Source organism: Spodoptera frugiperda, chromosome 15 (genome assembly GCF_023101765.2).
Source record: "Spodoptera frugiperda isolate SF20-4 chromosome 15, AGI-APGP_CSIRO_Sfru_2.0, whole genome shotgun sequence".
Taxonomy (NCBI): domain Eukaryota; kingdom Metazoa; phylum Arthropoda; class Insecta; order Lepidoptera; family Noctuidae; genus Spodoptera; species Spodoptera frugiperda.
Genome location: NC_064226.1, coordinates 4103779 through 4127700, shown reverse-complemented (window position 1 = coordinate 4127700; position 23922 = coordinate 4103779). Strand labels below are relative to the sequence as shown.

Here is a 23922-nt window from a genome sequence, read left to right as displayed (position 1 = left end):
GTTACCATTCCCTTAAACATTTTTGTCTAAATTAGGCGATTAAGTAAGTGTTACGGCATCTGGATTATCCCTAATATTAGGATCTTAAAGGACAAGGTTTGCCGTGAAACCAAAAAAATATTAAGTGTATTTGCCCTTTTACATGTTTGATATTACATTCTATTCTGTACTGGTCTATGTAGAGGAACAATAAACGACCAGCGCGAGCGGCAGCGTCCGTACTTAAATTACTTCCTAAGTAACTGAATATTGTAATCTATCATAATGGTTGATGATATAACGTTGCTTTATATTAGGTGTATCATTAAACTGCAATCCCAATTCGTCGCAGTTGCCTTATTCACAACTTCCTGGTGACTGATGAACTATTGCTCTGTCATGTTTATTTATTCACCGTTCATTGAATCTGAAAACAATTTCAACTTCCCTGGTTCATTCGATCAGAAAATTTTCGGTGAAATAAAATTTTACACTTCAATGCCTGATCGGGATGTAAATCATGGTGTTTTGTTTGTGTCCATACATATGGAACACGAAAATCTGGAACACCCTCAGGATGAAATGTTTATTTGTCTTCTACTAAAACCCCATAGTTGTGCAAGAAACGGATGGCTTCCAACGAATTGTTCCAGTTTGGTATCTTTTGTGTCCATATTAACAATGTTTACATTAGGCACTGCAGAACGCCTTTGTTATTATAACAAACTAATTTTAATTCAGCTGCTCCCAAAACAGTTGACAGTGCGAACGGAACTCTGCCGAGGATTACAGCGGCTCGGGTGCTCGGCAGACGTTAGTGTTTGTTGTGCGATAAAGTAATAGTTGTGACGCTACAAGATCGGTTCTAATCTGTGTGTGCATTTCGTCACATGCAGATTACATCACATCTCACGCGTCGCATTCAGTGTAGATGTAGGGCGGCGCGGCGGGAGCCATCCCATTGCGGAAGGACGGCCGCGCGCTCAGTACGCGCTGTGTTGTCACCGACGAATATCCGATCCGCTCCATTGCCCCACGCGGCGCGAATAGTTTTGAATTTCGAAATAGTGCCGGTTCGGAAATAAAAGTGTTTCGTGTTAAATGTGATAGGAAAACTAGTGATATGAAAATACGGTTCGAGGTGCCTAACAAATTGGAGATAACTTTTGGAAGAGGTACAGAGTGTTATGTTATTTTGTGCTTTATTAATAATTGTACATAACAATGTTGGTAATGCAGGCGTTATCCAGACTTGGGAGAGCAGGTAAAATTATGAACACCTCAGTTGTCATTGAATTTTTATTATTTCATAAATCATGGTCAAGTTAGCGTAACCGGTTTTGTACGAGTTTAAATGTATTGTAGAAGTTGACGCGACTGGTTACAGCGTTTTACAGCACAATTGACCATTACGTTCTTCGTTAAAAGTTACTTGTGTGTTGAACCTTGTCTGGGAAAGATCAAAAGTTATAAAATTAAAAGAAAACGTTCCTTTATATCCTTAAAAGGGATTTTTGAAGCCGTTTGCCAAAGCGATACAATTTGGTAGGTACTCTCACCTAAAATCATTTTGTATTAAGGGTTGTTGACTGAAGCGAAAATAAGGTTTTCGCAAAATAAGGCTAGTCCCTTATTATCCGTAGTATATTACAAGTATGTAAGCAACGTAATTCGTTTATAGAATCTATTCTACATATTGTGTAGAGCAGGGGTGGCCAACTTATATGTACTCGCGATCGACTTTTTTCTAAAAGTTCCTCGCGATCGACCTTTTATACAAAATATTTATGTGTACACATACTTTAGTACCAAAAATTTTGAAGTTTTTTCTTAATTTCTGGTCCGCGATCGATCAAAAATGCTCTCGGGATCGACCGGTCGATCGCGATCGACCTGTTGGCCACCCCTGGTGTAGAGGCTTTGTAAGCGGCGGCTGAACGCGCCTACGCGGTGTAATGCCACCCTTTATAATGTTAGTTCTGCCCGTATAGGGCTTCAAATAAATTATTTGCATGAATAGTTTCATTAGTCGTAAGTCATGGAATGTTGGACTGCGAAGCTTTGTATGTTCAGTAATCCTTTGAAGTGAATGTAAGATTGATGTTCGGCAAACATTTGAACTCGTGTAGCAGCTGTTGTGCGGAATGTTTGCTCTCCGTCTCCCACAGGTCGGCGACAGATCAGGTAAATGTGTGCGACGGCCACTCGATAACCGATCCATTAATAGTACTTAGCTATCCTGAAAGATAAAATGTCAAACGTACCAATATAAGCACCTGTACTTAAGCACTTACTGAAAAGCCAATATGTATTTACTTTGACATAAAATTCCCCGAGATACTCCGCATTAAATTTCGATAATGTTGTGTAGTTAGAAGGCCTGACAGTTTAGCGATAAATGATATTATTGCTACGTGATCGTTCAATTCACATTTAAAAGCAAATCTACTTAAACCCGTGTAATAGATACGGAAACTTATGAAAAGGAAAAATGAATGAATGCCACTGGACTGATTTACGACGAAGCCACGACAACTACTACAATAAACTATGAGAATGAAAATCTTATTTAATTCAATAGTGAGTGTAATATACTCCGTATCACACTGATCACTACAAACTGCCACTGGCTCGACAACACACGATATGTGCAGGCGCGCGTCCGCTCTCGACCGTGTCTCAGCGTGTATTATCCATATTGTATAGTCTATGGTATGGTGTATACCGTGCGCGCCCCACCATCCGTGTGCACGAGACAGTGTATGTGCATATATGTAACTATCTTTATAGTTACTATACTGACACAAACACTACATCCCTTTCTTGTTTTAAATTAAAAACTTTATTAATCAAGACAATATTTTTTATTATATTCCAATTACATATTAATCAATCACTGAATTAATCATGGTTGCATCTTTATCTGCCTGGACGGCTTTCCATACACCTTCTGTTCGTTTAAGATGTAATATATTCCTCCTTAAAGTCTGTCCTGTTTCTTCATTTCTGATGGTAACATCTCCACCTTTGGTTTTCTCAACAACGTGTGGCGTTGGGTTATAATTTGGAGTTAGTTTGTTTGCTTTATCCATTTCCTTGACATATACTTTGTCCCCTTCATTTAAATCCACATCCTGTGCTCTTCTTCTCTTATCTCCATACTCTTTCCCCTTTCCTTTTTGTTCTTTATCCCTATCTCTGATTTCGGTGTCATCTTCTTTATTATTTATATCCTGTAGCATGGGAATTTTGTCCCTGTTTTTTCTTCTAAAGAACAGTTCGGATGGTGTTTTTCCTGTCACAGAGTGAGGTGTGGAGTTGTACATCAAGAGGTAGTCCCACAAACTCTCTGGTAGAGCTTTATTTTCTATCTTGCCAATTTTTAGACGTTTTAAAATGTCACGATTCTGCCTCTCTACCTCGCCGTTTTGCTGAGGCCAGTATGGGACAGTATGGAAGAGTATTATGTTACACTCCTTACAGAAATCTTTAAACTCCTCACTTATAAACTGTCGTCCATTATCTGCCGTAATTGATGAAGGATAACCTAAACGGCTAAATATTTCTTTTAGTAATTTGATGATTTGAGTACTAGTAATCGTTTTTGTTATTTTAACTTCCTTATAGCGACTATAATAATCGACGAGAACTAGTAGATATTCATTACTAGGCAAAGGTCCTAGTAAATCCATCGCTACGTCAACCCAGGGTGCTTCAGGAAGTTCACGACGTTTCATAGGAGCAGGTGGATTTGGCAAACCAACCAAAGTACACGCTTTACAACTCCTAACTATGGTTTCCGCATCCTTGTCTATCCTGGGCCACCATACCTTTCCTCTTAGACGTCCTTTCATAGCCACTATTCCTGGGTGTCCTTCATGTGCTGCGTCTAACACACGTTTACGAAGCTTTGAAGGTATGACTAATTTATTGCCTCTTAGGAGAACGTTGCCATAAAAACATAACTCAGTATCAAATATTTTGTATCCTTTGATACTGTCGTCCCAGTCATTATTATAAATGCCTTTCTTCACTTTACGAATTTCTTCGTCTTCTTCAGAATGCATTTCAATGTCGGCCATAGAAACGGCTTTAGGCCTTGCATTTTCGACAATATGATGCACATGTTCGTCATTTTTATTCGCCGAATATTCCGAGTATTTGCATAGCCGGGATAGGGGGTCTGCTATATTTGTTTTCCCAGGTTTGTATTTTATATTGTATTTATATGTCTGCAATCTTAGCACCCACCTTTCTATCCTGGCGCATGGTTTGGACTTTACGCCAAACAAAACCTCCAAGGGCTTATGATCCGTTATTAAATCAAATTCTTTCCCAAAAAGAAAAATATTAAAGTGCTCAATAGCCCAAACTAAAGCTAGAGCTTCTTTTTCAGTTTGGCTATATCTACGCTCACAGTCAGTTAATGTCCGATTACCATAGGCTATTATCCTGGGTCCTCTGGCATCGATCTGTACTAAGACGGCTCCTAGTCCAACCGGGCTTGCATCGGCTATAACTTGGGTTTTGTCATTGACATCATAATACCCAAGAGTCGGAATATCCTTAAGCTTTTCCTTTATCTGCGAAAAAGCCGTCTCCTGTTCATTCCTCCAAACTTCTTCGATATTTGCATGTTTCCCAAACTTTTGTCTTAATAAGGCTTTTAATGGCTCTGTCGTTGTAGCGAGATTAGGTATCCATTTATTAATATAATTTATTAGACCCAAGAAGCTCTGTAGTTCTTCAACAGTCTTGGGAGCCCTGAACTTCGCTACACTATCTATGTATTTATTTAATGGTCTAACACCTTCAGGAGTTAGCTCATGTCCTAAGAAATTTACTTTTTGTACTTTATACAGGCATTTCTCGGTATTCAGTAGGACATTGTTTTCTTTTAATACACGCAATACTTCCTGAAGACGTAAGTCATGTTCTTGCTCATCGCGGCCATATATTAATATGTCGTCGATAAAATTGATAACCCCATCACATTTTAAAAGCATTTTTTCCAATATTTTTTGGAACAATTCAGGTGCGCAAGTAATTCCGAACATTAAGCGTTTATAACGGTAAAGACCCTTTGAGCTAATGAATGTTGTTATATGTCTAGAATCTGGATGCAGTTCTATTTGATGGAATGCATTTTTTATATCTAGTTTACTAAAATATTGGGCTTTCTTTATCCTAGGCAGAAGGTGTTCCATTGAAGGCAATGGATGATTTTCTCGCATTATTGCCGTATTTGCACGTCTCATATCTACACAAAGTCGTAATTCCCCGTTGTCTTTTAATATCGGCACTATTGGAGATATCCATTTTGATGGTTCTCGAACTTCTTCAATAATGTCACTATCTAATAATTCCTTAATTTTAGTTTCTATTTTATTTTCGATTGGTATTGGAATTCTACGATAGGGTTGACAGACGGGTTTTTTAGAATTATCGATGGGTATCTCTATCATGACATCCTTAAATTTTGGGAACGGCCCATTCCGAATTTGATCAATTCCAATACCGAGCTTCAGTACTCCAAGGCGTAAAGCGCTGTCTTTGCCCAACAAGTTTCTTGATCCTCTTGCAATAACATAAATATTTGTACGTTCTTCCTGTTTGTTTACTTTAATAGTTGTCTCAAATGATCCCATAATTTCAAGTGGTATTTTACTGCCGTAAGCTAAAAGTGTTTTATCTGATTGTTTAACTTGATTTGAACATTTCACTCCTTTTTCTTTTAAAGTATTCCAAGTTGTGTCAGTTATTAGGTTATATTTTGATCCAGAATCAATTAACATCGTTGTCTTTATGCCACCCACTTCACATTCTATATTCGCATCATCGTTAATATTGAATACATAGTCTATTTCTTCATCTGCTACGTGATCCACTTCCTTCTGTTTACGAGCCAGCTTAATCGGCTGATCTTCCCGCTTATCGATTTCGTCATTCTTCCTTTTCCGAGAGACTTGAGTCTTGCAATATTGCCTGAAATGGCCAAATTTTCCACAGCTGTGACATTTTTTTCCTTTTGCCGGACAATTTATATCTTCCGATGCATGTTTTTGATTCCCACATCTGCCACATCCTTTATTCTTACTTGGATTGACCCTTGATCGTTTTACATCAAATTTAAAAGCTCTTCCTTCTCCGTCTAACTGTCTTCTTTTGGAAGGGGCTATTGCATTTATTTCCTGACTAACTGACTTATTCTTCTGCCCATATTCTTCCATTTGCCGATTGACAACCTCTAACGTGTTAGCTTCCGTAATTATTTTCTCAAGAGTTATATTGTCCCCTATTTTCAAAATTTTCTTACGTAAATCTACTGATGTACATTTTTCTGCTATCTGGTCGATTAAATGATCATCAGGCTTATCAAACTGACACTTCTCCGCTTGTTTTCTTAACCTCACTAAAAATTTTTCAAATTTCTCATCTTCTTCCTGTTTTAACAGACGGAATAAATGCCTTTCGTAAACTTTACTCTGCTTAGGAGTGAAATAATCATCTAGCTTTGCTATTGCAATTGCGAACACATCATTATCACCACTTAATTCTGCATTTGCGCCGGGTAAGTTGTAGAATATCTCCTGTAAGCCCGAACCACCTAATAATAAGAGTGTCGCTCTTTTTTTATAGGTGTCGTGATTTCTGTCGCCTCCAGGTAAATATATAAAGATCTTTTCCATTTTTCCCAACGTTGACCTAATGAGGCACTGTCGCCTTCCAAGTCTAATTTTTCTAATGGCGGTAAGTTGTTTGACATCGTGAAGAGTCAGTTGGGGCGACCTGAAAATAATAAGTTTCTTCCAATATGCAACTTTGCGATCGAATGAGGGTACCTTTGTACCAAATGTTTCCAATTTAATGGAGGTACCTTTGTACCAAATGTTTCCAATTTAATGGAGGTACCTTTGTACCAAATGTTTCCAATTTAATGGAGGTACCTTTGTACCAAATGTTTCCAATTTAATGGAGGTACCTTTGTACCAAATGTTTCCAATTTAATGGAGGTACCTTTGTACCAAATGTTTCCAATTGAATGGGGGTACCTTTGTACCAAATGTATCCAATTGAATGGCATTAATGTGTCACATAACTGTCTATCGCCGGCGCTAGCATACCTATTGTTCTTTAATTGTGTCTGCAATTAGGGTCACAACAACAATCTGCTGGTAAGATTAATCTAATCTAACTGTATAATATGTTTATCATAAATATGACCAACCCGAACAACACAATAGTTTGTAATGTTACCGACCTCGGGTCGAGCATTATATACCAAGCTCAACATCAAAACTCTTTAGTGACTAAGTTTTGTTTTTTAGAGTAATAGTTTACAAACTCTTTGGTCTGTTTAAATAACTCTTATAACGAAAAAAAATAAATAAAACGTTATAGCACCTTCCGCTTGACAGTTGTTGATTTTACGCGCCTTAGTTACGGTTGCTAAGGAGATGTTTTTTTTTGGCGGGAAAATTAGGGAATGTATAAAAATATTTACTGATATAAACTTATTCAATACGAAAACTCTTGGTTTTACTGTGATCAACTTGTTTTAATAGATGGTTCACAGTAACGAATAAGTATCTAGTATTTAGTACATAACGAATTTGTATTTTAAGTATTGTCTTGTTGTGGGTAATTAATCGGCGGCATTATTGTTGCTTATTGCATGACACTTTTTATTAATTTTACGTAACAATAGGTTATAAGCTAGGTTCTTTATTTTTGATTTGGAGGTATCTATGGATCCCTTAATGAACTTAAGTAGAAGTCTTAGATACGAGAAGAATAATTTTCTGCAAGGCGAAATTCCGTTAGGTGACTCATTACCCTCATCAATTTTTTTTTATGGTAACAATAAAATCTGACCTTTGTCCTCGTCGCCACTTGTAATATACTCCGTATCACACTGATCACTACAAACTGCCACTGGCTCGACAACACACGATATGTGCAGGCGCGCGTCCGCTCTCGACCGTGTCTCAGCGTGTATTATCCATATTGTATAGTCTATGGTATGGTGTATACCGTGCGCGCCCCACCATCCGTGTGCACGAGACAGTGTATGTGCATATATGTAACTATCTTTATAGTTACTATACTGACACAAACACTACAGTGAGGTACTTGTCTTTGTCGTAAAAATAGCAGCATAGCAAAATGCCGGTGTCAAAGATTGCGACATGAATGACCGTCACCCGTATTCCGTGACTGACCCTTCGGTAATGAAAAGTGGACAGACGTCAGCGGCCATTATTTATTCAACCAGCATTAATACAGAATCGATCTTTGACTTCTTTTAGACACAATATACCCTGAAGTTTTGTAAGTAGACAAGCAAACTTCCCTCTTATGTTTGTCGGCAACTTATTACCTGTTTTCGAGGTGTTCTTACTTTGTTTGTGTCATTATAATGCCGACTTTTTGAAGAGTTTCAAGGAGACACATATTGTAGTGTCAGAAATAGCTAAACGTCCAAAGATGACAATATAATTATGGGTGTTTTACTTATAATCAAAAATCAAATCTTGCTAAATATTTCTGTGATTATGTCCTCAAGAGATATGGTATGCAATCGTAGCCAATTTTGATGACTGGGATGTATTACTGAAACAAATAAACACGCATCTAAATTACAGGAGAATTAGGAATTTAGGTACAATGGAAGCTTATCAACATTACAGAGTTAGGGTATCCGTTACCTTTTGTAGTTGGCTAGACCAAACTGTCACATATTGCGGCCATCCGCATTTCAGTTCATTGTTGAATAATTGAAACACCAACTATTCTGTTTGAGCCTCGAGCCGTGGATTTTGCGTTGCTGTTTTTGCACGCACATGATACGTCATTCTATCCATTGTCGTTGGTTTTATTTTCATATTAATTCAAGATAAACTTATAACTAAAGTGTGTCTATTTGATTGTGCAACTTTCAAAGTCAAAACATTTATTTCAAATAATCCATAATTTTGGTTTTATTTTCATATTAGTTCATGATAAACTAATAACTAAAGTGTGTCTATTTACCTGATTGTGCAACTTTCAAAGTCAAAACATTTATTTCAATTAAGCACTTTTGAAACGGCAAACGGAATTATCTGTCAGTCAGACTGTCTGTCAGTGAAGCTAGGTGCTTGTTCGAAAGTGTAGTTTCGAATGAAATTAATAGCTATACCTACATACTTGAAGTAATCTACCCTGTTCTTCGTACACCTCTGTTTCACGTTGTGGCAGGTCACTTCTTTGCCTTTGAGAAAACGGAACACAATTTTTCACCTGTCTTTGTGAATACTTGACCTATTTCATCACTAGAAGGTTGAAAATTGTATGGTAATTCAGTAGAAGTCACTTTTCCATTACATGTATGTAAGTATGCTAAAGAAAGTAACGGCAGACGTCCCCTGTGTAATCGAGACAATTGAAAGTCAGTCACAACGTTGCATGATGATATCGATGAGTCACCTGCACTCTGTATTCCACCCTAACGTGGGAATTGGGTCCGTTAATCGGTATTTTATCACTTCTCCTGATTATGAACCCTCATAACGTTCAGTATCGCTTACAACAAACACCGATAACCCATATTTCGCGCAATACTTAGCCAGCAATTTCAGAATTAGCAGAAAACTTGATAACGTTGGTATGTAAGGTAGGTAGGTAATATAATTCCGAAGAAACAATTTCAATAGAAATCGAGAAATACCTTCACAAAAACGAAATGGGATTCCATTCCCAAAACTGATATTAAAATGAAATACAAAACTTGGGTCGGGTCTGAATAAGGCGGGGAACACACAGGTTGTATACAAATAGTGGTAGGTACACATGACAGTGGGTATAAACCTGTGTACAGAAGTATAGACGTTATCTGGGCATTGTGCGATGATGCGACCCTGACTTAGATAGTTGTCATAGTTGCAGCCACTCGTTATGCCTAGTTCGCTACGCATTGTTATGTATCGATCACACACGACTATCTATACACAACACTCGAACTGTAACACGAATAGATAAGGGTTAATTTCTAATTACTGCGTTACATTAAAGCCAGTATAGGCAATATTTAATGCAAAACTATGTTGTTGTAATTACTGAATGCATTTAGTTAGACGAATACATTGGTCTGTTTATAATTTGGCTGGTTGCATTTTCGAAATCTGCATCTATTATGGCTAATTTCCGTACGTGTGTGCTCACGAAAACTGCGGTTTTGATTGTCGGTTGTAGGAAAATTGGAGTACGTCTATGTTTTGATTTAATAAATATGATACAAAATTAACTAGGTACATAGTGCCTAGTTAATAATTTATGAATCGAACGTCGAAATCTCCAAATGAATGGAATCTAGAGATCTATCGTACATAGATTCAACCACGGAGAAATAAAATGAGCCATCATTGCTATCCTACGTTTGTCCAATTTATTTGATACTTACAGGTACAATGGTATATGTTCCCAATGAAACCGAGTCTGCAGAAAAATTCTAAAGAAAAACCTGGTCGGATTTTCAATCCATTAGTCTATTGAATAGTTTATATTCCTCGATATAAATCGAACGACCACAATGTTTAAACTTCAGTGCATAGAGAGCAATGTTCTCAATAGCAACCTTTTTATTTAATTTAGTTAATTAGAAAGGATATTTAGGAAGTCTCTAGCTGTTATTTTTACTTAATTGAACCCAAAGAAATTTTATGCGTCATTCACGTTACATTTTTAGAGCTCCGTTTTAAATGAAAGCGTAACTAAATCCTATTTTAATTAGTCGTTAATTAAGTAGGTACAAAAGAACTGATGAATGGTTGAAAATTTCCGGTGTGATCAACTGCGCAATGGCAAGGTCGCTGTGACTGACACAATGTGCGGATGTGCAGGCGCCGACAGCGACCACAACGGTATAGAAACTGACTTAAAAGTAAATTAGTCATCACCACCTGCTCAAATACTTCAACTGAAATATTAAGACAACGTCAAGAAACGATCAAAACTAATTTTACCAAATAACCATAAACCCCATTTTAGTTAAGACTTCATTTCTTTTCCTGTCTTTCTTCAAAAAGGATTCCATATTGAGAAATCAAAGAAAATGAAATGTGTGAAAGCAGTTAAGTAGTTAACAGTCTGGTGCAACATTTGAAGAGTCATCAAGAGAAATGGGTTTAGTAATGGCGTTCACTCTTGATGACTTTACAACCTGTCGTGTCGTAAACGATGTTTAAACAATTTTACACCATTCTACTTCAAAAACATTGCAACTGTGACTGCCAAGCCAATGAGCTGGGATTATGGTACTCGTAGATAAGGCACTGATACGCGTTAGGTATAAAAATCAATACATGTGTGCTTGTGCAAGTAAACAAGCTGTTGGGTAAATCATGTGACGGAGAATAATGAAAACATTGCGTTGTTAGTGGCAACAAACTACTTACTTTATGTGCTCTTGACTATATCATTAGTACTTGAGAAAAAGAACCTAGAACAATAAGTGCTATGCTAAGTGCGCAGTCGCAAATGATTCATATTAGATTTATTTCCTTTGAGTTAGGTACCTACTTAATAATCTTGCTTGCTAAATCGGTAGATACCTCATTTGAAATCAGAAAACACTAACGAGTTGCAAAATTTTTTCGTCATGCCCTGTTCTGGAACAATTCACATTCTCAGTTTTGTGCGCCAATTGTCTCAGGTCCCTTCGATTGTTTCTTGGGAGACATAAACATTAAATGTATGTTTTGTTTCTCACCTCAGGACTTGATTGTTTTGATAAGTGTTGCAGATATGTTTTATACCTTCCCATTGAATGCAGATCAGTGTAATACATGTCATTTTCGAAACCTTCAACTGATTAATGCAAAGTAAATAATATGAGCCATTAATTATTCCAGCGTAATGCATAATGTTCCACATGGGTGGTCTTTTCATCACATAAACAAGTAAACGTTGAAGCGATAAACTTATAAAGCTTAATAACATCCGTTTTTCATTGATGAGTTTTAATAGTTGGTGCTTGCTGAACATACTACTATCTGCCCGTGATTTATTATCTCTCGTCTGTCAGAAAGTCCAGTTTAGTTAAAGATCGGTGTTCCAGTCTGTTTGCCTGCATTCCGCAGCGCGCTGGCCTCGTTTGCTTCACCATCGGAACCGAATCATTCGGATGTCTGCCTACATTTCGACCGCATTCAATCTGAACTCCTATTTTTTTGCGCCAAGCTCTCTTCCACAGTATTTAATAAAAAGTTGTTTGACTCGAACTCGGCTTGCCCATATTTTTCATTTACGAAACAAGAAATATTGCTTCCTCTCGTTCATCGTATCAGGTTCATAGCTTTTAATGTAAATATTTTGGCATAAAGTTGCGTTGGTTTTGGTGCACTGGGAACAACGTCCGTCTAAAAATTGTAAAGGAAAAAAGCGTTTTTATATAGCTCCCTAAAATAATTTAAAGTGAAGATAAAAAACTGTAAAATTCCCATAGATTTAAAATGATAAGATTTCATGATAAAGTTGACACACGTTTTATTTTGTTACGGCATAGTTTTTATGATATGATCCATACTATTATCAGATAAGGAAATCATCTCGCTCAGATCTCAAGTTTATCTTATTGATTGAGAACTATTGAGAAGTGATCACAGCGGATGCCATATTGGCCCGTCAGTTACAGTTCAGCGCGCGTATTGTACTGTGTGACCGTGTAGCGCTCCGTGCACCTTATTGCTTCGTGACAAAGCCACGAGTGCGTAAGTCAAATGTAGGTAACAAAGGTCGTATGTCAAAGGGTGATGTGATGTCAGAGCGCGACAACACTAGTATCAGTGTGGCCGCGGGGGGCGCGTGCTGCCGCATTCGCCGGAGGATGCAGTGCTTCGGATTCCAAGGTAATGCCATTAATTAATAACGAGCAGACACGCGACAAACTCACGACACGTTGCTATGTCTCAATGACGATCACCTTGTTACTGAAAACGACGCCACGTTCAGTGTATTTTCATTTCATTAAAGAATAACACAACTACGCAGTCAATTTAGTTTTGAACGTTCACGATTGACGATAGCCGATGCGTAAAATCGATTTACCGCTTAGTTTTTCGACTCGATGACGTTAGGTATTGTATTCAACTCGCGAGTGATTGAGGAGATCTTCAGATGAACGTTGATAGTCAGAAGGCGGGAAGCGCAGAAGCCTGCGCACGCGCATACGGATGTGTCGCATAGTGTTTCGCGTGTGGATTGCACAGATGCGACTGAGTTTCTTTTTTATCAAGACTGAGAAAATAGGCAAGTGGTTATGTGTTGCTACAAGTTTTTGTTAATGTTTTTACTGTGTGCGAAGTTTGCGTCACGAAACGTGTGTGTGCACGTATGTACTTACACGTGTGAGGTTCATATCAAGTGAATTACTTATGTGTGATTGTGTTCGCGACACGCTTGAAGAAATTGTATTAAAAGTATTTTAGCATCGCTTCTTGGCTTAAAAGCGTATTCAGACATTGTGAGCCCGGCCTTTAGTGGTCTCGCGAAGAATTTTAGGAATTTGATCCCGGAATGGTTGATATAATTTACAATGTACATAAACATGTTTATGTATTCGTAAGCTAAGAATGTTAACATACAATAGACATACCTATTTACTTAAGACTAGGTATCTAATGTTAGAAATAGATGGATACTGCTAAGTAATTAAATTTATAATTTAGGTAAATGTTTAGTAATACCAACAAACATTGATTTGTTGAATTAGCGCGATAAACACGTGGACATAACATCATTTGTTTTCAAGTGTACACAAAACAGAACCTAATAATAATTACTATACGATAACATGCTAATCTACCGTGTATTGGTTACTAAGCCGGTTTAGTGTGTCTAAATTAAGATATTCTATTACATACCGAAAATATTACGAAAAGAGAAATGTCTTTTGGTCTACTCAAATATGTATTTTTATCTTATTAAAGTTCAAAGATAATCTATGGAACATAGGCGGCGTTGATCATTTACAATCAGGTGTTATTATTATTTTTATTTAACTTTTTGCTAGTTTAATGTATAAGGAAGGGTCTAATGCCACAGGCATTCTTGCTAACCTTTAGGTGTTGCAGTGATAATGTGGTCGATATAACAAAGTGACAGAAAAAAAATCGTGTTATCGATTATCTCTAAAACATTTTAGCAAAATAATATAAAGAAATATTGTACTACCTATACTTTATAATTTACGTAGGTACCAAACTTAAAGTATTTTTCTATATTTGTCACATTATTTAATAGGGAAACTGTAACATTATTACGCCATCAAACTCATTTATTTATAACTAGGTTATAATTTTCGTTTTAATTTCCCTGTAATTCCGTTTTGACTGTCTACAAGTTAAATTTGGTATCGAACCACTATTTTTTGATTATGGTTTTCCTGAATAACATACCTAGCTGTAATAAATATACTTATGCTAAATAAGTATTTAACAATTTAATTTAAATAAGTGAAAGTCAAACACATACATGTTAATTTCATACTCATTTCTTTTACAAATTAAAATCATAATTTATTTGTATATCTAATCAAGATCCGCTATTTAAAATCTTATTAAGATTCGTCGCAACTTCCCAATTGCAACTGCAGAACAAGAGGTGTCGGGTTCGACATTTGTAGTAATTCGATCTAATTATTTCATTTATTCATATCTATGCCATTTTAATTGTATGCTACATGCTTGCATTCTGTTGCACTATCTTCATTCATTCTTAATCCAGAGATAAATGGGATTTCAATACTGTTACGAGCAGATTCATTAAATTCACAATGCCAATAATACGAACTGCATTAACAAATCTTCTCAAAAAGTTGGATAGCCGTACCGTTGCGTTGCTTTGCTCGGTGCGCCTGCGGTGCACATCCACATACCTTTCTGCTACTACAAATCTTCCTCAGTCTGCTAGCTAGGTACAAAAACGTTGACAGGCATTGTCTATCGTATAGACGTATATTGTGTAGACACGCACATGATTACATCAGCCCGTTACAACTGATAATCCCACTGTATTGATAGCTCTCTGGAGATGAAATAACTTTATCTCGCCAGGGGGTTGGAAATGAAAATAGTTATCTCCTGTCTGTCCGTAAAAAGCTATCACACTGGGAAATGTTTTATTACCAAAGATATAATATAATAGTAACGAGCTTGCTATTACGAACCGCTCGAGAAAAAACTTTTTCGTTTAAAATACTTCGACAAAATATGTGACAAGATTCCATATTCAGGTCCTTTGTAGTCATAATTTGTTTGCCGGTATTATCGTCGGCAGATAATGACATTATGTAATCAGAGAAGTCGGTCACAAGTTGTAACATAGTCACAGAAACATCAGGATAACATAAGGGACCACGTTGGGGTTGCACGCCGCATAGCAATGAGCCCGGAATGGCAGTTTAAGAGCCCTCCGTCCCGGGCCACAATACCGGCTATTGATACGATGCTGACGACGCAGCCTCCGGAATATCTGCTAACAGAATAAGCTGGGCTCAACAACTGCTCTTGAATATTGAATTAAGCAAACAAATGCTTATTTGAATAGTAAACGCTAACAGCTCCAATTACGACGTCAAAAGATGTTCTTAGAAAATATCTTTGCAATTGTAATGAAGTTTATGCGAAGTGCTGTTTGGCTGAAGAGATGCAAACATTCATCTATATAATAAAATCACTTTCTATTGATATTTTAGAAAACATTTACCTAGTCATGTTTACGGAAGTTCTTTCCTTGTTATGTATCTTTGATTGCAGTTGAATCAGGCTAATGATGATCACCATTAAGGGTCATTAATGACAGCTCTGTCCCAGTAACGAGGACGTAGGTAATTGAGGGCTCTAAAAAACTACTGACATCTTGATAGCACTCATTACCTCATCATTCGAGTATCGATCTGGGACTAAGCCGTAGGTAGACGATCGAGTTTAATTACCCAAAGGATGTTCGCATATCCTTTGGAGATGTTATCTGCATCATGAACAAAGGAGACTTAATACCCTTATAGTTTGCGAGGTCGTGGGAATTTGTTCTGTAGCTCAAAACATCGTTGTCGCACCGAACCTGGGTTTAGTCACGACGACATAAATGTCCGACAACAAAGGGAGATCAAGTGATGTCTTAAAAAAGGAATATAAAGTACAAAGATAGTGTAACAAAGACTACTTAGGTAATTAACAACTTTTAAAGTATGCTTTGTTTTAGATTACCTATTTAAAAGACACGTTTGTATTTATTCATATAGTACTACGTAGTAGTATTCTATTACGACGAACAGAGTAATGTACAGTTCGTGTTCCTCAATTGTGTAATGTCGCTCGCAATAATCGAACAAATACGCTCATCATCTCTGTCATTTGTGTGATCGAGAATCCCGGTAACGATTGAAATTCCCTCTCCGTCATTATAACTGGGTCTACGTAACAATGTCGATGATTTGAATACCACGTACGGACCATTAGAGTGGATCACGTTGATGTCTAGGTGTATATTGCGGAAGCAATTCCGCCGTGATGTCCATAATATCAGGTATCAAGAGCAGAAACACCGCAGAATATTTTTCTTATACCCATATTTACATAGTATTAAACTGCCGTCCGTCGTTTCCATATTGTGAGCTCTCTTCAGCTTTTGGGCTCCTCTTTCCCATATATTACATTCCTACTGAAGTGTATAAAGTATTTTACTGCGTGAGAACGTCTGACTCGGGAGTCGGGAGAGCCATAAAGTAACGGTGATAAGAAAATCGTGTAAAGTAGCAAAAGTAATAACTTTTACGGATGTTTAATGAGTGTTTTTCCAATAAAAATACATAAACTAAGTATCTTGTAGGTGAACAATTGTCGTGAGTGACCTTGTGGAAGAATTAATTTTTAGTCTCACTATTACTATTTTATTCTTTTAAAACGTAAATATTACAATAAATTAAGGTTGTGTTGATTCGGATTTGTTTAGCAACACAGACCGCGCGCTCTCATACAATAAGCAGATTGGTCGAGCGACTAATCGGTGTTGATATCGGAGCTCTCACTACAACTAGACAAAAGTGCTGTTACTGTGTTGTAGAGATATTTATCGATAAAATTACATTATTTGATTTGAAATATAGGTACTCATACTGCGTATTTAGCTACGATAATTTTTAAATATTAAAATTACCCTACATAATACTTAATTAAAATTATTTCAATATAATATTAAAATGACTAAGTGTGAACTTTTTTTGGCAAGCAATCTAGTGGATAAAATTATAGTCCTATACTTAAAATTAATATTTGTATTTTTTTTAACCTGATTTCCCTAACCAAGTTTTCAAATACATCGATAATTCATATCGACTGTTGCACAGCCACATTTGTCAATGTACTTTTAAGAAATGTTTACATTATTTCGAATGTAGCGATAGAGAATGTTTCGATGTATGTGTGAAATTGTGTTTGTGATGTTCTAATTGTTTTGTGTGAGTGTCGTAGTGACAGGTAATTGTTTTTGTGTGCGTGCAGATTTCCCCCCGCAAAAAATGACAGACTATTTTGTACTAGAAATAAACGCTATGGCTACTCCCCTCGGTACGAGGCCCGCGTTGCTCTATGTCTAAAAATGATCGGACGATTTCATCTACTCGTAATTTAATTAGTCACAGAATAATCAATCTTTTATGAAATGACTTTCATTTTCGCTGGAGTAAGAATGAGCACGATATCTAAACATTCTCAACATATCGGTAACGTTTACCCACGTTTAACAAGTTTACGTTAGAATACTAAAACTTTATGTAAACAAATGTTATCTAACTTCGTTCTAGGTGATCGCTAGCGGTGTTACGTAGCTATTTGTGTAAAACATATGAGATACAAAACATTACGCGTCTGTAAATCGTGAAAACGTTTTCACGTGTTCGTTCACACCTAAAAAGGCGCCGTTCTATTTTATTCTACTGTTTTTCTTGTGTTGAGTGCATGTCTTAGATAATTGTATACTTTGTGTGTCTGTACTAGGTACTGGCAACGTTACATCGCACGACTGCTCGATTAGTGGTCTATAAAAACAAATTAATAGTCCAATATTACATGTCTTGTGATTCATACAGATAATATAATTTTAGTTATAGGTATGCCCTCTAAGATTAAACATGAATGACCGACAGAATCACCGAAGATTAATTTTTATTCGTTTCAAAATGACTGAAATTTAAACTTTGTCTCGTATTTTAAACACTTCCGCATTTATCTTGTTGAGTTCACATAAAATAATTTTGTGTATAATCTTTTGTTTGAAGTGTTTGCCTCGTCTCGGAATCAATTATGTTGACCTTTGCGCGCGAGTCGTACGGTCGACGAACTCTATTTGAATAATGACCGTTGGCAATATTATGAATCGTCTACACCTTGTCTTGCCAGCCTCGCGAATGATTATTTCTTTATATTACGTAAAATATATCAAATTAAACTTTGTTGTTGCTGTATATTAATTACTAGCTACTTCCGCGCGGTTTCACCCGCTCTGCTCAGTTCCTATTGATCGTAGCGTAATGATTTATAGCCTATAACCTTCCTCGATAAATGTGCGATCCAACACAAAAAGAATTTCAAGAAGATTCAAATCGGACCAGTAGTTCCTGAGATTAGCGCGTTCAAACAAACAAACAAACAATCAAACAAACTCTTTAGCTTTATAATATTAGTATAGATTTTAATAATAGTGCTAGAATTTTTTATCACTTACAAACTATTAATTTTATTTAACGTCAAATTAAGAAAAAGTATAGGTACAAAAGACTAACAATATTTTATATGGCAAACAAAATCTGTTGGACGAATAAATTCTCCTTAGCGATTATTCAGTCTAGTTTAAATAATGCCTTTGAGGTGTAATTTTGCTGGCAAAATTAACATATGGGTGTTTCCCTGAAGGAGGCAGCGAAGCGGGAGGTGTCAGGTATACCGTTAACGTAACACCTAGAAACATAATAATACCTAGGTGACTAGTAGTACCTAGTTTACTACAATATAAGGTACGAGATCTAGTTAGTGAACCATTGCTTACTGCGGTTAGATTGGGCAACTATTAGTCTTTCGAAGCTAAAAAGAGTTAATCTGAATATTGTTACCACATTTTGGCCTGATTTTTCTCAATTTATAACAACGTAAAAGATTGGCTTATTGCCAGTAGTTCATGTATCTTAGTATGTTAACTCAAATACGAGTTCAATTTAACTAGCAAAGACTTTTGTGCACTTTTTTAATGTTCAGACATATGTATAACCAGTCTTGCCTTTTCTTAATTTTTTTATATGTATATTCCGGGAACCGTTTGTTCCGGCCTAATTTGAGTATTCTTGTAAAATTAGGTTGCCCTTATTTCATCGCCTGTCGTCGTAATGAGTTCAAGTTCCGTTCTGTTGCAAATTCGGCTCCCATCCATTTCTAGGCCTTTTAACGCAAAATGCTATTAAGAAAACCTGTGGTAAGAATACTAAACCAGACACTTAATTAGAGCTAAGAAAAGCAACAGAATTACAAAAGACTGATTTAAGCGAGTTCAACGAACCTTGGAATAAAATATTCTTAACATTTTTACGAGTGAACCTGAAAGTGAAGCTGATGTTTAACTACTAAAGAATAAAGAAATCTTTGCGTTTAAACCATTCTGTTGAGGTAACCAGATGGAAAATTGTAACGAACTGACGAAAATTCTTATTTAGCAAGTCAAGTGTGTAAACATTAATTTCGTTACCAGAGCTCGGATGGTCACAATCAAGAGAATATTCTTCTCTCGTGTATGTTTGTGTATATTTCATTATTTATTTATTTAAATTTATTATATTTTTACTCTTAACGAAGCCTTTGTTTGTTTGTTTCGAGATACTTATTATGTTTACCGACTTCAAAAACAGGAGGAGGTACTATGTTCGGATGTTTGTTTCATTTTTATTTGTTCATCGATTACTGCGCCAATTGTGAATCAATTTCATATGGGTCTGACAGTAACCATCTTGATGCTTGGAGATTAATTTGCTAGTCGATGGAACTCCTCAACGGTTAACGGTAACCACCTTGTGTTTGGGCTTGATTAATTTCTGTTGATGAGAACTTAACACCTGGCACAGACTTCTAATAGTTTTTTTTTCCTTTATAGTTTTTTTTACATTTTGTTTATTTTTTTCCTTTAAAATCCAACTTATCCTTTGTCATTTTATGTAATTTCGTGAAGTTATTTCAACAATGAGGAATACGTTTGTTTGTTCCGAAATTCTGACACGATATTGTGTGACGGCCCCGAAATCGTGACACAGTAATCCTGCAATCACGCAAATGGACTCCGTTCAGGTGTTCATTTGTTGTGTTACTATTGAGATTAATCCGCCTCTGATCCATTTCATAGCGTTTGTGTTACTACGTCTGTTTACATTGCAATGGGCAGTAACTAGGTATTACGGACTATGTGGTGCTAACCCTATATCTACAACATAACATTGCTTTGCAGCTTTTTATATGTTTCGTAAACCCTTATTTCTATCATAAATCAAGGTTATAATATAACTTAATAATGACCGTTACTTTACTGCAAAATTACTTCACATTAAACCTTTCGGTCAACCGCAGGTAATTTTCTTCGACGTTATCACGATTATTATAGTGAGGCATGCGACAAAATACGCAAATCATTGTTCCTCCTTACCTTGGCTACATTTTACGACGCTGTTATTGGGTGACCGAGAAGTAAGCAGCGTTCACATTAAATAAATTCCCGTATATCCATCTTGATAAATCCGCCATGTTTCTACCTTAAGTTCTTAGGTACCTGTTCCATTATAATTAATCGTTACGGATCACGCGATCGCGCTTTTTGTAAGTTACTTTATTCAGATTGCTTACACAGCGATTTGCTGTAAGGATAAATTGGTATAATTTATTAAAATACCTTCCCGAAGTCGACTCCGAGGTTGAAGGTTAGTTAATATTAATTTGTCCATTATTTCCATTATTCTTTGCGCGGATTATTAAAACGTGGAAGGTTAAAAGCTCTCGTTGATTACACAAAGGATCCGACCGGGTTCGGTAGCGTAGATACGCAGATTTATGTATTTTTCTCGTTTAGATGTTTCTTTACTTTTGGGAATCGCATGTTCCATTCCATTTCCATTTTGCACGCTATAAATATTTGATGATCCGCATTTCTCTGCGGAAAATTGCGGATTATATGAAAACTCTAATGAAGTGAACTTTTCCCACTAGGAGCTGATTTAAGTCTACTTGACTCGGAGCTAAGCGAAATCCTCCAAGTTAACTCGTTAGTGCGGCTAACTCTTTAAACTTGACGAACTCATTAGTCAGTGGGATATTATATTTTTAAACGATTAAATAAATTAACCTAAGCGGCGAGGTAATGAGTTAACACTCTACGCAATAATTGCTGTAGCTGGCGTTATCTTTAAGTATTTAAAGTGTGAATATTAATCAGCTGTTGGCTGAGGCCAACTTATTATAACAAGACCTGAGGTTCTTTAACACGTTCACTGCGTTACGGGAAGTATTTGGTTGTAATTGAGTATCGCTCTGTGCGGCAGCTAGTTGTCCTGGTTTTACTCTCCGTGCGGAGGTGATTTATTCAAGTATTCGTTCAAGTAAAAAAGAGACACCTATATTCCCGATGTGCTTACTTATAGTGTATTCAAATTTAAGAATAAAAATGTACGGGAATTATTTTGTCGTAACGCACAGAAAGGTAATTATTGTACAATAGTGCGATACGGGAACTATTTGGCCGTATCCTAAACCCCGTACCGCACTGAACGTGAGCTTCATTTAGTCATAGTGCTGTGCCTAGTCAATACGTTTTTACAGAACGCGATATCCTACTTAAAGTTCCTATTAGTCGTGATTATGCAGGATGTTATGTAAAGAATTATTATTAAGGATTATCTCATTTCATGGTATGGCACCTACTACTCTTATTATTTTTTAAGTATTTTTTTCTGATGATTAGATTATCAAGTAAAACAAATAAATAATTATATAAAATAAGAAGTTACTGTTTTGTTAATGTTTGTTAAAATAAGAAGTTACTGTTTTTGTTAACAATTATTACTTTTATTACAAAAAAGGTTTTGTTGATTGTGTAATACTCTAATAAAAAATAATGAATCTAAAACAAAACAACGTTTTTGTGATACCCCATCCCTAGCAATACGACTGTTGTATGCGCCACGACAAGTATTTTCCCGTAAAATCAACCATTTTTAAAAATACCTGTAACTTTTAAAATATTACTAAGAACCCCGTGCTACTAGCTTATACACAAGGATGTAAACTATGTATTGGTACAGAAAAAAATTCTGCTGAAGAGTTTCCATGTCTCTGTGAAGTTTTCCTCGAAATAGACGTCGTAACGCACATCAGGCATTCTTGATACGGGAAGTATGTGACTTGTACAGCACTGGCAGTAAGTCTTAATCTTGGGCAGCCGCAGTGAACGTGTTAAATGCTTTTAAGACTTTAATAGATACTTTAAAGTATATTGAACTGGCTTGAGCTGGCTTCTTCTAGTAGAATACCGTAATTCATATAAAAAAAATAATTATAGGATACTTGGTATAACTAATTTAATAGATTTCCTCGTAACTTTTGATTACTGAGATATACTTTTAACTACTAACACAAATGTTTCTAAAGTTCTATTTAAGTTTTTATAAAATAGGTAGCTATTAATGTTGTGTTATGTCGACAGAAGCGGAGTGCGATGGCTGCGGCGATGGAGACGAGGGTCGCAACGTCAGCGAGCTGCTGCTGCCGCAGTACGCGCTGGCGACGGGAGGGCTGGCGAGGGACCATCGCCCTCTCATCACCTTCCCCGACAACAACAACTTCCACATCATCACACCCTCAGAGTATCGGCGGCTGCTGCTTTACCTCACCTCTGTGCCCTCGTAAGTATCATCTCGATATGTTTCACATGTATCACCTTTAAGCATCCCTTAATTCAGTGATGAAAACAACATAAAATTAGTTACAAACATATAGTAATTTTTTAGATAATCGTGTTCAAAAAGACAAACACAATACCTAACTACTAAAACTTAAGAAGAAAAGGTCACAAAACACATCTTATACAATTTAACACATCATGTCACAATGAGGCGATACGAAGTTTGTCGGGACACGGGGACAGACAGTCCATTCGAGTATTTCATCCCACATTTCCTCTTTACCGAGTAGGCAATACCAACCTGTCAGTTCGGTGCTTGACCCATTTCATATCGTCACTTCAGGTGGCTACGGAGATTACACGAATGGGTAGTATTCTGTGGTGTGGGTACGACGTCATTCAAACTTGTACCTATGTCTTTTTCCGATTTTTATATTCGTTTGATTTTATTTAACCTTTCAAACGTTACATTTTGATATTCAACAGATCTTTTTATTAGCTAAAATTATATGACTTATTTTGTATTACTTATTCAATAATAATTGAAGTATCATATTATATAAATCGCCTATCTTATAAAATGGTATTTATATTATACAATGATAGTACGTAGACTACTACGAAGTGATGTTTACATAGCTATCGTTACTATATTTTCATAGTACATGTACATACAGTGGTTATAATAATATGTAGCCCTATAACAATAGGTAGGAAGACAATCTTCTGAACTTCGTCTAGACTGCGGCATTCCACTTCAGTTCACACGAATGGCATTGTAATGATGTTGATGTAAGGACTTTGTAGTAGCCAATATGGAAAATATGGTGTAGATAGGTATTTGAATACCTACTAGAACTTATTAACAAATTATTGAGCTCTATTACAATGATGTATTTTAAATAGAAACAGCTACACTACAAATCTTATGCGTCTTTCTAGCCCCTAACGGTATTTTATACTCACTGAGGGATTGGA

At 36.4% G+C, this 23922-nt stretch overlaps 2 protein-coding genes across 11 annotated transcripts in view; one reads left to right on the top strand and one right to left on the bottom strand.

Moving 5' to 3' along the window:
- Nucleotides 1-23922, top strand: part of LOC118272332 (guanine nucleotide exchange factor DBS) — a 96119-nt gene that overhangs the window by 23449 nt on the left and 48748 nt on the right. For 5 of the 9 annotated variants that reach the window (XR_004783357.2, XM_035588728.2, XM_035588797.2 and 2 more), the window contains exon 2: nucleotides 22747-22945. Coding sequence is in view for 7 of the 9 variants with exons in the window: in XM_035588728.2 (XP_035444621.1) it covers nucleotides 22747-22945 (199 nt within the window). In the remaining 2 variants the exon portion in view is untranslated. Of the gene's footprint in view, nucleotides 1-917; nucleotides 1244-12649; nucleotides 12867-13104; nucleotides 13267-22746; nucleotides 22946-23922 lie in introns of those variants that run through there. The other 4 variants (XM_035588754.2, XM_035588779.2, XM_035588737.2 and 1 more) reach the window with 4 other exon arrangements.
- On the bottom strand, nucleotides 2563-8107 carry LOC118274916 (uncharacterized protein K02A2.6-like). Of its 2 annotated transcripts, none has more exons than XM_050699010.1 (2): nucleotides 6997-8107; nucleotides 2563-6891 (listed from the first exon to the last, which is right to left on the bottom strand). In XM_050699010.1, exon 2 carries the CDS (start codon nucleotides 6666-6668, stop codon nucleotides 2865-2867), a length of 3804 nt encoding a protein of 1267 aa, XP_050554967.1. In that variant the 5' UTR covers nucleotides 6669-6891; nucleotides 6997-8107; the 3' UTR covers nucleotides 2563-2864. The 2 variants fall into 2 exon arrangements, with proteins under 2 accessions (XP_050554967.1, XP_035448593.2); XM_035592700.2 differs by having other exon boundaries at nucleotides 2563-6768; nucleotides 7855-8107.

Excerpts from the sequence above, each read along its gene's own strand:
- LOC118274916 (XM_050699010.1), bottom strand. The coding sequence starts at position 6,668 with ATGGAAAAGATCTTTATATATTTACCTGGAGGCGACAGAAATCACGAC.